General features: G+C 39.4%; 1 protein-coding gene across 1 annotated transcript; it reads right to left on the bottom strand.

Annotated features, from left to right (window-relative positions):
• Positions 1 to 296: 296 nt before the first annotated feature.
• On the bottom strand, positions 297 to 10,170 carry LOC112843844 (zinc finger protein 239-like). Its single transcript, XM_025903029.1, has 4 exons — positions 10,149 to 10,170; positions 2,604 to 3,197; positions 1,903 to 2,278; positions 297 to 322 (listed from the first exon to the last, which is right to left on the bottom strand). Exons 1-4 carry the CDS (start codon positions 10,164 to 10,166, stop codon positions 297 to 299), a joined length of 1,014 nt encoding a protein of 337 aa, XP_025758814.1. The 5' UTR covers positions 10,167 to 10,170.
• Between the last annotated feature and the right edge of the window lie 2,838 nt (positions 10,171 to 13,008).

Here is a 13,008-nt window from a genome sequence, read left to right on the forward strand (position 1 = left end):
GGAGTTGGTCTTGGTTTACAGTGAAAACTGTGACTTTTCGCAAAAGGGTATGACCCCAGCAGCATGGCGAACTTTGATGTCTCGCCATGAAGAAACAAATTAGTATAACTCAATGAAATCCATGTATTCATGATCATTTATGTTAATGAGAGTGTGGGGAGTGAGTTGGAGGGTGGGGTGGGCTGCTTTTAACCATGTAAAGCACTTTGTGCTACATTTTTTGTATGAAAAGTGCTTTATAAATAAGGATTGATTGATTGATGTATGTAAGGAGATACTGTAGCAGAAAGGCAGTTTCACATCTTCGCCATGTTGGCGATGACTGGAACGAAAAAACACACAAACAAGAGCTTTAAGCTTTTCTGCAAATACTTTTCATGTGTTTGTGTTTGCACATATCTTTTATCTTCTTTACTGTCAGACAGTTAAACACCAGCGAGGCTGCAGCTGAAAGAACAAACGAGAAATGTCTTTTAAACATTACTTTAATGAAATGCTCAATCATGATGAATCAGATTCTCCTGCGTCTTAAGAAAGTAAAAGTAAACTAAAAGTAAACTTACTGAAAGTAAAAAAAAAGGTGAAAACTAGCGTATGTGGATAAATCTGGTATATTTACACGATGAATTCAATACACATTCATATCTGACTCTGCTGCTTTGTCAACAGCAGCTGTGTTGCTTCCAGTCAGTATCACGTGCTGAGCTCTTGTGCCCTCCTCCTCCTTTGCATCCTTTTAACATTTTCATGTACAAAAACGTTGATGCACAAAATCTGCCATAAAAATCCTCATACAACAATATTGTTTTTTGCTTCTTTTTTCATAAATGACTCATCACCATCATAATCACCTTTGTTTAGATGCAAGAAGAATCATATAGAAATGAAAAAGGGATAAATCTTCTGACCGAACCTGCTGGGACTGTGTGAGGTCCTGAGGCTAAGAGTAAGGATTTATCCACAGGAGAGCTGCGTTCTTACAAACCATCCCACTGTGTAAACCTGACATCTGTGGAACAGCTGAGCTGTATGATGTGTACAAGGACACAAAACATTATTTACCATCAGATCCCGAGCCCTCCATGTGTTAATCAAGAAACTGCTGCTGTGCTACATCCATAAATAATGAATAAATTAGGAGCTAAAGCTAAAAGGACAGTTTATTTGTACCATCTTCATGTGAACACATTAAAGAACATCACAGATGAAAGAAACATTAAAAACTTCCACACTACATAAAGCAAGAAAAACAGTTTCTCTTTCAGGTGGTTTCAGAAAAAACAAAAACATCAAACAGCTCCAAGACTCTCTTTGAAAGAACTAAAAACCTTTATTCTCATGGTCCAATCATGAGTGAACTCCCCGATGAAGCCTTGTGTGCTAAAACATGTCAGAGTTTCAAAGGTTAAACATGAGTTTCCAAAACGTTTTGCTGGAGAACAATGAACTATTTGACTGAGTTTCAATTATTTACAGACGAGCAAAACCAGGACAGAAAAAAAAGGACAAAACTGACTCAGTAAAACGACAGAAAATAAGATCCCATGTAAATCTGTATTATGTAGAAGTTCAGCCCAGCAACCAGTTCAGTTCAACACAAGTTTAAATGATTCTATCTGAACTCTGTGGAGCCTGATCTCAAGCTTTTTGAGTCTACACTGAAACCAGAGGATCTTTCTGTCTCTTCAGATTCACTGTGATCCAGTGATGGGAGTGATTTCAGCCCTGAGTGATCACGCTGATGTTTGCACAGAGCAGACAATGAGGTGAATGTTTGGGCACATTGGTAACAGTGAAACAGTTTATTAGTAACGTGGGATCGTTTGTGTTTGGAGTATGAACTGAGATTCCTGAAGCTCTTGTCACACTGGTCACAGCTGTAGTTTCCTTCCATGTGTGTACGTTCATGATAGATACGACCACTTGATTGTGAGAAGCTTTTGTCACAGTGTCTGCACTTGTATGGTTTCTCTCCTGTGTGGACTCGTTTGTGTGTTTTAAGCTCACCTGCAGTGTTGAAGGATGACCCACACTGATCACAGAGGTGCTTTTTAACCCCACTGTGAATCAGTTCATGGCGTTTTAAGTCACATGATGTGGTGAAGCTTCTCCCACATTCTTTGCAGTATTTCAGTTTGTCTCCAGTGTGTCTACGTTGATGTGTTTTTAGGTTGTCTTGCCGACTGAAAGTTTTTCCACAGAGGTCACAATGAAAGTCTTTCCCACCACCACGGTGATGACAGGGTTGAGAACTGGATCCATCTGTGTCGCTCTGCTTCTAAACAAAGACACAAAGACAGTGTAAGTCAGTCCTTCAACATTTTTATCCTGAACGTCGCCTGAAATAAAGAGCATCTCTGAAGACGTCCTATTACATTTTACTGTTTCAGTTAACACACTCAGTTTACTGGGCTGCAATAACTACAATACTACCACCATAATACTACAGTAATACTAAAATCATAACTGAAATGAAAATCTGAATAATCACTCAGAGCTGCTTTTCCATGCAGTAGAATTGCTAACATGCTAACACAGTTTAATGAGCAGAGTTGTTCCAAACAGTCAGGCTAAAATGACAAGATAACAATATAAATACAAACCTCACAGTAACTGCACTTGTAGAGTCTCTTTCTGGTGTGGATCTGTTGGTGTCGTCTCAGGTAATGTGGAGATTTAAAAGTCTTCTCACACAGGTCACATTTATAAGGTCTCTCCTCAGTGTGGGTAAACATGTGTTGTAACTTCTGGTTTGTTGTAAAATGTTTGCCACACTGTTCACAGCAGTACACATCATGTCTGGTGTGAATGCGTAGGTGTATATTTCGGTCCCCTCTCTGGCTGAAAGTTTTTCCACAAATGTCACAGCTGTATGCCTTAATTCCAGAGTGGGTAACTAGATGACTCTGTAAGTGGCTACTGCGAGTAAAAGCTCTGTCACACTGATCACAGCTGTACGCTTTAACTCCACTGTGGAGGAGTTGGTGTGTTTTTAGGGAACCCTTCAAGGAAAAAGACTTTCCACACAAGTCACAGCTGAACGGTCTCTCTCCAGTGTGGATGACCTGATGACGTTTTAGTAAACACTTTGAAGTAAAATCCTTCCCACACTCATCACAGGTGTATGTTTTCTCTCTCTTTCTTCTGTGAGGTTTGTCGGCCTCCTGAGAGCGCTGACTTCTCGCTCCATGTTGGTCCTGCAGTGACAGAGATACAAACAGAGGCAGTGAGTGAAATGCAGTCGTGGAACAAACTCAACCTTCAAACTCCCTCCATTAACACTAGTTTTAAACCTGAAGGTGGAGTGTGGCACCAAACACCTTAAAGGTCTCTTATCCCCACCTGCTGGTAGTTCTAACACATTACATCCAACCTGGTGCTAAAAATAATTCATGACTGTTTAAACCAGGGGTCTGCAACCTTTTACACCCAAAGAGCCACTTGGACCCGGTTTCCACGCAAAAGAAAACACTGGGAGCCTAAAATGAAGATAACACTGTATATATTGTTTTCTACCTTTGTGTGAACAACTAAGGTGTGCTGCTTATGAAATCCATGAAGTGCTACAGAGAAAATTACATTTTATTTATGTAATCAACACATTTTGAACTCTTAAAGAAATATAACAAAAGCAAAGACACCCAGCTCAACTAAAATGATCCATGTAGCAAACAAAAACTGTTGTGAGCCGCCTCCCTTATATCTCCTTTGGGCTTTTGGAGCCTTGACCTGACTTTTAAAAAATAATTGGTAAAAAAGCACTATGCTGCTGAAAAATTGAAAATAGATATTTGCAAAATTCTGCCTAAATATGTATTTTACCTGGTTAATGTGTGCGGCGGGGGCGTGGTCTGCAGCGCCGCTGCAGGGGAGGCGGACGCAGCTGAGCGGCACCCGCAATCACGCCTCCACGCCTTAAAGTCTGTGCTCTCTCTGCTGTTGTTGTTGGTGGTGTGTGTCGGGCTGTGAGCTGCGAAGCTACAGCCGGCTGTATGCGTACAGCAACCGTGTGTGAAAAGTGGTCAATAAAGAGATGCTGAAAAGCGCGTTCATGCAAACATCGTCGGGTCTGCCGTGATGTGTTTACAATGGGACTTCTGATCCTGAGCCTCTGCGCACAGCGTCTGCTAATCGGTGCTGTGCGAAGTCAGTTTACGCAGGACTGTAAGCTGTCATCTGTCGTCTGTGAGGCGTGAGCAGTGTTTGTCTTTAACATAGTTCACGGTGGAGCCAGGGGCGGATCTAGAGAAATTTTCTTAGGGTGGCATGAGGGTGGCAAAGAAATCAAATGGGGTGGCAAAATCAAAGCCTTTTTTTTTTTCAAACACATATGCAGGTGGTTACATATGGTTAAAATGATTCAAATGCAGTAAGTATACGCGTTATAGTCTATAACTTAATTATTGTCTGTAGCCCACATAATTACACACTTTAGTTACATAAAACATGTGAGTTTTGATCTTATGTACTGTATAGCCTGTATAATAAATAAATATGTAGCCCAATAAGTATAAAATCCAGAAAGCTACACAACATGGAGCAGTTCATTTATAAACACAAGTCTAACTTAAGTTTCACACTGTTTTTTCTTAGAAAGCAATCACATTGTTACAGCTTAAATTACAGAAAACGTCAGAAACCTGCGCTGTCATGAACAAAAATTTAAACCTAATATTTTATGATTTGTTGAATTAACTCACTGAGGATTGTAATACAACCGGCCATTTTTGACTCCTTTTGAGTTTACATTTGTATTTCACCCTCAAATTGTTTCATTTTATTTTTTCCCCTGCCTTGTTTGGGATCATTCTTTTCAGCTCAACTGAATGTAGTTGTTTTTTACTGACATACAGCATTAGTATTACTGATCTGAAATCACACAAAGAACTTAAAATCCTAGTAGTTTTTTTTTTTACTGTAAAAAAAAAACGCTAAAAAAAAAACTAAAATGAGAGAACAATCAGGTGTTGCCATAAGATGCCCCACAAATTAGGTGTGCCAGTAAAAACATTGTTGGTCCACCAAAAGACAGAGGAGAACAGCACAGGGATAAACCTGCAGGCCTGACAACAGGAGGTGTATCACTCCGCTGGTTTTCTACTTCGTGACAGTGTTTATATTGCAAATGTGCCTTAGTGACATTCATTAGTGCCCTCACTGACACACAAAACAAAACAACGACTACACAACAGAACAACTACACGAGACAACACAACACACTAACTATACACTCCACACTAAACGTCACAAATCTCCCACATCTAAAAACTCGTGCTCTCTCTCTCTCTCTCTCTCTCACTCGCTCTGTCTCGCTGCCGTCACTCCCAAAACTTTTCCTAAACAACCAAATCCCACGTGTCAACTTTGTTTTTTAATTGGTCGACATGCTACATTTTTCCACCAATAGGAAAGAGGTGGCTTTTTCTTTCTTTACTGTTTTCACGCTGTCCTTAGAAAACGCTTAAAAAGAAAACACACACACACACACACACAAAACAAAAACGTGATGACAGTATTTAGTAAAAAGCATGGCTTATATATATTATCATAACTGTGGATTTACTGGCCTGTAATTAAAATTTAAAAACTTTGAAGTCCGAACTTTCAATAATGGCTGAAATAGAGACTCTGCGTGGCTGCAGCTTGTTGCTGCGTCAGCTTAAATCAGTCATGTGATTTGGAGGTGCAGCGTCCGTGGACCACAGAGGGTTAATAACACTCACCTTCATTCCATTTCCAGAGTGTAACATCCAACCACCTGTGTAAAATCCGAAATTCCCATGGTGTTGTTCAAAATGTGCTCTGGCACAATCATAAGCATCTCCTGCTACTGAAAACAAGAAAAAAGCCGGTCCTGCTATGGGCTGAACCATTTGTTAATGGTGGAGGGGGGGAACACTATGCAATATATTCAGTTTGAGCATTTATATTCACTGTTGACTGTAACTACGCTCAAACTGTTAATGCTATCTTATTTTAATAAACAACACTGTCATATACAAAACTGGGGTGGCACTTGGGGTGGCAAGGGATCATTTTAGGGTGGCACTTGCCACCCCATTCCACCCTTCTAGATCCGCCCCTGGGTGGAGCTGCTGACATAATGTGGATCCGAAGATCCATAATTGGCCTACCTGGGGTTGAAAGTCTCGATAAATGCACGGTGTTTCGGCGGGAATACCAGCTTCCGCAAGTGTGACGCTTATATTGAGCGAGGAAAAAATAATAGAATATAATTTTATATTTATATTTCAATATCACAATAATCTTCCACTTTAGAACTACAAGTTTAAAAGAACTAACATAAATAAAATACACTTCAGCGAAATACTTCTAATTTATTTTCCCAAACCACGCAGAGCCGCAGTATAAGGACTAAAGAGCCGCATGCAGCTCCGGAGCCGCGGGTTGCCGACCCCTGGTTTAAACACTAAAATCATGCCCATCCCTCCTGATTGTACACACACACACACACACACACACACACACACACACACAGTTGTTGTTTCTATTACATATTTCTATTTTTTTTTATAGATTTATACATAATTATTCAGTGATAATAAATCATATGTTTATTTATTTGTTTATTCAAAAGGAACCCCATTAGCTTCCACAACAGATGTTGCTCGTCTTCCGTCAAATACAATCATATAAAATATTATACAATAAAGTGGATTCAAGATATCCACATAATTTGGCTCTTACATCCACAGTGAGGTTTCACAATTAAAATATAAGCAATCAATAATAACAATAATAATAATAATAATATCAATAACATTGAGGCACATTACACAAATATCAAAAACAAATCATCTCTTACAATATTACAACAACTAAAAGTTCTGTAAATCAGCTTTTAAATGTTCACTGAAGTTTTGAATAGTTGCAAATTCTCTAATTTTATGAGGCAATTTATTCCACTTGAAAGTTGCTCTAAATATAACAGTTTTACAAAAAGTTACTTTTAACTCGAGGATTTACTAAATTGCAGTTTGTTGAAAATCGTGTAATATCATTATGTATTTCATCTGGATACTGCAGCTGAGCAGAAATAAATGTGGTGTGTTTAACAGAATTGCGTTCTTTATAACTACAAGTAAGCCATAGAATATTTGAGCCTGTACAGGAAGCCAAGAAAGTTGATAATGCATTTTATCGATATTAGTATTAGAGATGGCACGATGCCACTTTTTAAGGTCCAATACCGATTCCGATATCATATGGATATCTGCTGATACCGATATGAATCCCATATAGCGTTTTTTGTAATCAATAAAACAGTTTTTTAAATAAATATCTTGCTGCATTTTGTATAAGTTCATACTCAAGTTTTAAAAACAAGACACTAAAGCTATTCCGTTACACCAAATGAGCCCTTCACTCTACTCCCTCTTCACCCACGACTGCAGACCTGCTGATGATTCTGACACCATCATTAAGTTTGCAGATGACACCACGGTGATTGGCCTCATCAGTGACAACGATGAGAACGCCTACAGTGAGGAGGTGGATCGTCTGGCTGAGTGGTGCGACACAAACAACCTGCTGCTTAACACCAAGAAGACCAAGGAGCTCATCGTGGACTACAGGAGGAATGCTGACCCACATCCACCCGTATACATTAAGGGGACGGCTGTGGAGCGTGTGAGCAGCTTCAAGTTCTGAAAAGGGCTGGGAAAATCATCAAAGACCCCAGTCACCCATCACATGGACTCTTCACCCTCCTGCCCTCTGGGAGGCGCTACAGGAGCCTCCAGATTAAGACCACCAGGCACTGGAACAGCTTCTTCCCCACAGCTGTCAGACTCCTGAACTCTGCCTCCTGACGTCTGACCCACGTTAAACTTATGGACTGAACATACACACACCCACAACCACCTACACACACACACAATGGACAACTGTACCCTCAAACACACAATAATAACATGGACTGAACCACCACTCACAACCACTAGCACTTTATACAGCCTCTGTAGAAATTATCCACATATCTCACTTATCTTAACTGCACCACTGTATAATTATGTATAAATAATCATTCTGTATAATACGATAATTTTTAATTGTACAACTGTTTATAACTTGCATATTTCCCATTTCTGTATAGCTTTATATCTCAGATTTCTGTATAGTTTTTTTTATTTCATATTCTGTATAGTTTTTCATATTTATATCCTGTTCATAGCTTGTACTCACTACAGCCTGTACATACTTATAGTTATAGCATATTCATAACATACTTCATACCGTGTACATTATAACATACCATAATAGACCCATTTCTGTAATATACTTACATATCTATATTATTGCTAATATATATTGTAATATATCTATATCATGGCTAAAGCACTTCTGGATGAATGCAAACTGCATTTCGTTGCCCTGTACCTGTGACATGTGCAATGACAATAAAGTTGAATTCTATTCTATTCAAATATTTTATAGTTCAGCAACACACATCAATCTAATAAACTTAAACCTGCACCATCCTTCCTATTCTGGTATTTTAAAGAGTACTTATCAGAAATATTAAACAACCTAACTAATAGAGTTGCCAACTCCCAGCAAAAATCTCCCAGAACCACCCCCGCCCTCCACCTCATGATGCTTAATCGACATAATGAACTTTAATTTAATGCACGTGTACATCAAATGCACAGAAATAATCAATTATGTTTCTACAATAATTAAATACATTCAACATCTTTCTTCAACAGAATTGCAGACTGCACAGATGGTACCTTCCCAAAGGAAAAAGGACTATAGCTTACCAGGGTGTAAATTAGACTTAATAGTTACCATATACAGTAATGGATTTCTATACATTTAATCAGATGACCACTTTGGTTGTAAGATTCAGATAATTATTTATTAAAAGTTAGTCCTTTAAGTGAAATAACAAAGAAAAGTATTTTTTGTGCCTCCCTTTTCTTGTTAATGCCCTACCTGCCCCCTGGCAAAGCTTTGCTAGAGCCGCCCCTGCACAGTTACCAGCTGTCAGCTACTTAGAAAACATGAGAGAAGAAGAGGCAGCTGCAGCTTAAGGACACAGACTAACTCCAGTCTTTTTTTTCCTCCATTCTAGCTGAAGTACGGGACAAATCGCTTCCTTTTCGCCTCAGTATGGAAGAGATTAAGATTAAAAATGCTGCGGTTTGGAAGCATGTAGTGAGGCTCCAAATGCTCCACCAGTTCGCCGACAGGTCTCGCAGACAGCAGCCGCTCTATCGAGTGACACATACTTCTCTGATAAGCAAAGCTGGGTTACGCCAAGTAGCGCGTTTTGTGAGGCGAGGATCGGTCCATTTTTAATTAGTATAGCATGAACATCTAATCTGGACGCCTTATTCTGGACTAACTGAAGTCTGTTAAGATCTGTCTTATTAGCTGCTGACCAAATGATTGAACAATACTCCAGATGAGACATTACTAGTGCATTAATGACATCTTTCATAATTGAAGAAGTGATACAGAAAGAGCATTTCATAGCCATAGCTATGCCTTGTCCCGTTTTCTTAAAAACAGTCGATGTGCTGAGACCATGAAAGGTGGTGATTTATGGTAACGCCGAGTAGTTTAATCTGGGTGACCTGTTCTAACACTGGCTATGGAAAGACTCAGTTGTGGGCTGTTGACTAATCTGCTTCTAATTAATATAGATTTGGATTTAGATACATTTAAAATCATGCTAATTAGATTCGAAGTGCATTTCTGAGATACCGACGAGGCCTCCCTTGCAAGTAAATCGATTGATCGCTGTTGTCTTGTTTTTCTTTCATGGGAATAAGTCCTGGAGACAGCGGGGTCTGAGTTTAGACCCAACAGGTTCAGTAAAGAAAAATGTCTGATTGCCAATTTCCACTGGAAATGCTTTTTAGTTAAACTGTCAGCAAGGAATTTGCATTTGCACTGTTAAATTTTTATATAACTTTAATACACATAAAAAACAGCTGTTTGTTTAAGTGAAAATACATTGATGGGATTTTTTGCACTAATAAAGTTGTGGAGTTGTAAAAGTATTTTGTCTCGTCAATTATATTGCGTCAATTATATCGTCAGTTATATTGTTATCGCAAATTTTCAAATGTATATCGTGATAAATATTTTTGGTCATATCGCCCTGCTCTGTCTGTCACCTTCTGTGTTGAGCTCATTGTTTTCTCTGTAGTGGTTGAGCTGAGTCCAAGTAGCTGAAAATGTTCCTCTGCTGCTCCGTCAGACTCTTCTCCTCCTGCTGATCAGCTGGGACACAAAACAGATCTTTGTTAGGCTCCACACTGCACTGAAGAGTCAAAGTGTCTCATATGTTCACCCGACAAGTAAAAGAACACATTTTTGGCAACTTATTGGAAACAAACACAAAAGGTTTAAGCACCGATACAAAATTTAGCAGTATAGCAGGAGAGACTGAGGCTTGTTATTAGAATCAAATGCACAGTGGGCCGACACACCAATATATATATACACATATGTGTATATATATATATATATACATATATATATATATACACATATGTGTGTGTGTGTGTGTGTGTGTGTGTGTGTGTGTGTGTAGTGCTAAATAGGCCTATACTACTGCGCTTTGATGTCGCTCGGTTAAACTCATTGTGAAACGTTTGAGAACCACTGCTACAGAACAATGGAGATTTCCGTTATATGGTGACACCTGCAACTCACGTGACGCCCAGAATTGTACAATACTGATGCTTGAGAGCGCGCGTGTGATGCAAGTATGTGTAGAGTGTTGAGCGCGTGATCAGTGGTGAGAAAAACAACTCATGAAACTTGACCTTTCTATACTCGTGGCTCACTTGCACTTCTAATCTATTCGTTTGCACACTTACACACACACAGCTGTGGTTTCCTGTTTTGCTACACTCTGGAGAGCCTCGCCTTTAACGGTCTTCTCTCACAGAGAGCAACAGAAAGCTTCAGTCAGAAAACTTCGAAAAACTCAAGATTGACTGAACTCAGTTCAAAGTTACCTTGGCACTTACCTTTAGATGTGAGAGGTAGTGATGGTCCGCTTGAAGCTGACACTCCGGTGCGTGTATCAAAAAGATCAACTGCTTCAGAAGCACTGTGTCGAGGCTTGATTCGTTTGGCCAGAGTCACGTGATTAGTGACGTCTGAAGTTTCATTTAGAACGTACTTTTTTTTTTTTTTGTTAAGTTTGACGAGCATCTTGACTTTTGGTCTTTGGATATTAACAGTCCTGGGTATGTGACTTCTTGTTTAACAGAAATGTTACAGATAGCATTTGCAGTGCAGCCTTTAATTGCTATTAATTCATATTTTTTAGATTTAGACATAAACCAGATGCCTCAGAGAAATCACTAATTACACTAAGGGCTGGACGGATTTGATTTGCATTCTTCAAGAAGAGTGGTGTCATCAGCTAGCTGGCTGATGATGAGCTCTTTATCAGCTATGGTGATTCCTTGTAAAACAGGTCAAATCTTGGGGTGGAGTCTTAATCATTTTAATTGAGCTATTGCCATTCGTGTACAAGGTTTTGAAGCTTTACAGAAAAATTATCCAAAGCCAAAGTTTTTTCAAAGAGTGGAAAATAAATTGATGTTCAATTGTATCAAAAGCCTTTTAAAAATCCAGGAAGAGAATGAAGCTATTGTCAGATACCAAATCAGAGTAATCAAGTAGATCCAAAACCAGTCTAATGTTATTAGAAATGTGTCTATTTCTCATTAAGCCTGATTGTGTCTCATCGATAATTGTATCCAAGAACTCTTTAATTCTGTTATCAAGTACTAAAGCCATAATCTCATAGTCATTATTGAGCAGACAGATGGGTCTCCAATTATCAATAAGAAGTAAGTCTTTGTTTGGCTTTGGAATAAGTGTTATGAGACCCTGAGTAAGAGTAGGAGGGAGGGTGTTATTCTCTATACTTTCTATGAAAACCTGCAGTAAGAACGGAGCACTTCCTCTCCATGGCCTTATCAACATCCAATCTCCAGACTTCAGACTCTGCTCCTGCGGAGAAACAGAATCATCTGGCAGATCATTTGTTCTCATGACTTCTGTACTTTTAAACATTTTGAGCATCCAATCTGCTAATGTGCTCTCTCTTCTGCGTTTCTATCATCACTACAGAAGACTAAGACTCTAAATACTCTACCATATATAATCTCAAAGAGTCAGACCGTTCTCTGTTGGAGTAATCCTCATGTACATCTTAACTAGTTCTATACAGTCTAACCATGTCCTGCCTGTCTCTTCCATTGACTTCCTAAGTCTTAGCTTTACTGTGCCGTTAGTTCTCTCTACCAACCCTGCACTTTGTGAGTGATATGAACAATGATGTTTTAGTGTAATCCCTAGATGCTGTGCCATTAATCCAATCACTTCATTTACAAAGTGTGGACCATCATCACTATAAATAGTCTCCGGAATCCCGTGTTCCGGGATGATATTCTTACATATTGCTTTGGCAACCGAAATGGCATCTGCTTCCCTAGTTGATTGATTGATTGATTGATTGATATACCTTTATTAGTCCCACAAGGGGAAATTTCATGTTAAGGCTGCCGACCTATTGCACGCAAGGACGGCGCCATCTTACCCTCCAACCATACATACATTACACAAAAACATCACATGGGGAAGACAGGTCAGAGAGGTATAACAATGGAAAATGCACCACATGAGGAAAGATAAGGAGAAAAAAATAACTCCTCCCAGACTGAACTCCAACAGGGAGATCAGTTTGAGAACAGAAAAAAACACCTCTGCACATAGCACATTGTCACGGTCTGTGTGGCAGACCGTTGGGAGATGGGGAAATAGGACCCAAACGCCGGACTCTTCAATGCGACAGTGTCTATTTACAGAGTGGTGAAGTACGAAACAATTAATTCCCCAGTTTCCCAGACTCCCGTGTTGTGTCTTCTTCCCAAAAAGTCCCCGTGTAGTGCTCTCTGCTCCAGTGTCTCAGCACTCCCCGTGCTCACTGCCCTCTCACGTTCCACATTCCTC

Source organism: Oreochromis niloticus, linkage group LG23 (genome assembly GCF_001858045.2).
Source record: "Oreochromis niloticus isolate F11D_XX linkage group LG23, O_niloticus_UMD_NMBU, whole genome shotgun sequence".
Classification (NCBI taxonomy): domain Eukaryota; kingdom Metazoa; phylum Chordata; class Actinopteri; order Cichliformes; family Cichlidae; genus Oreochromis; species Oreochromis niloticus.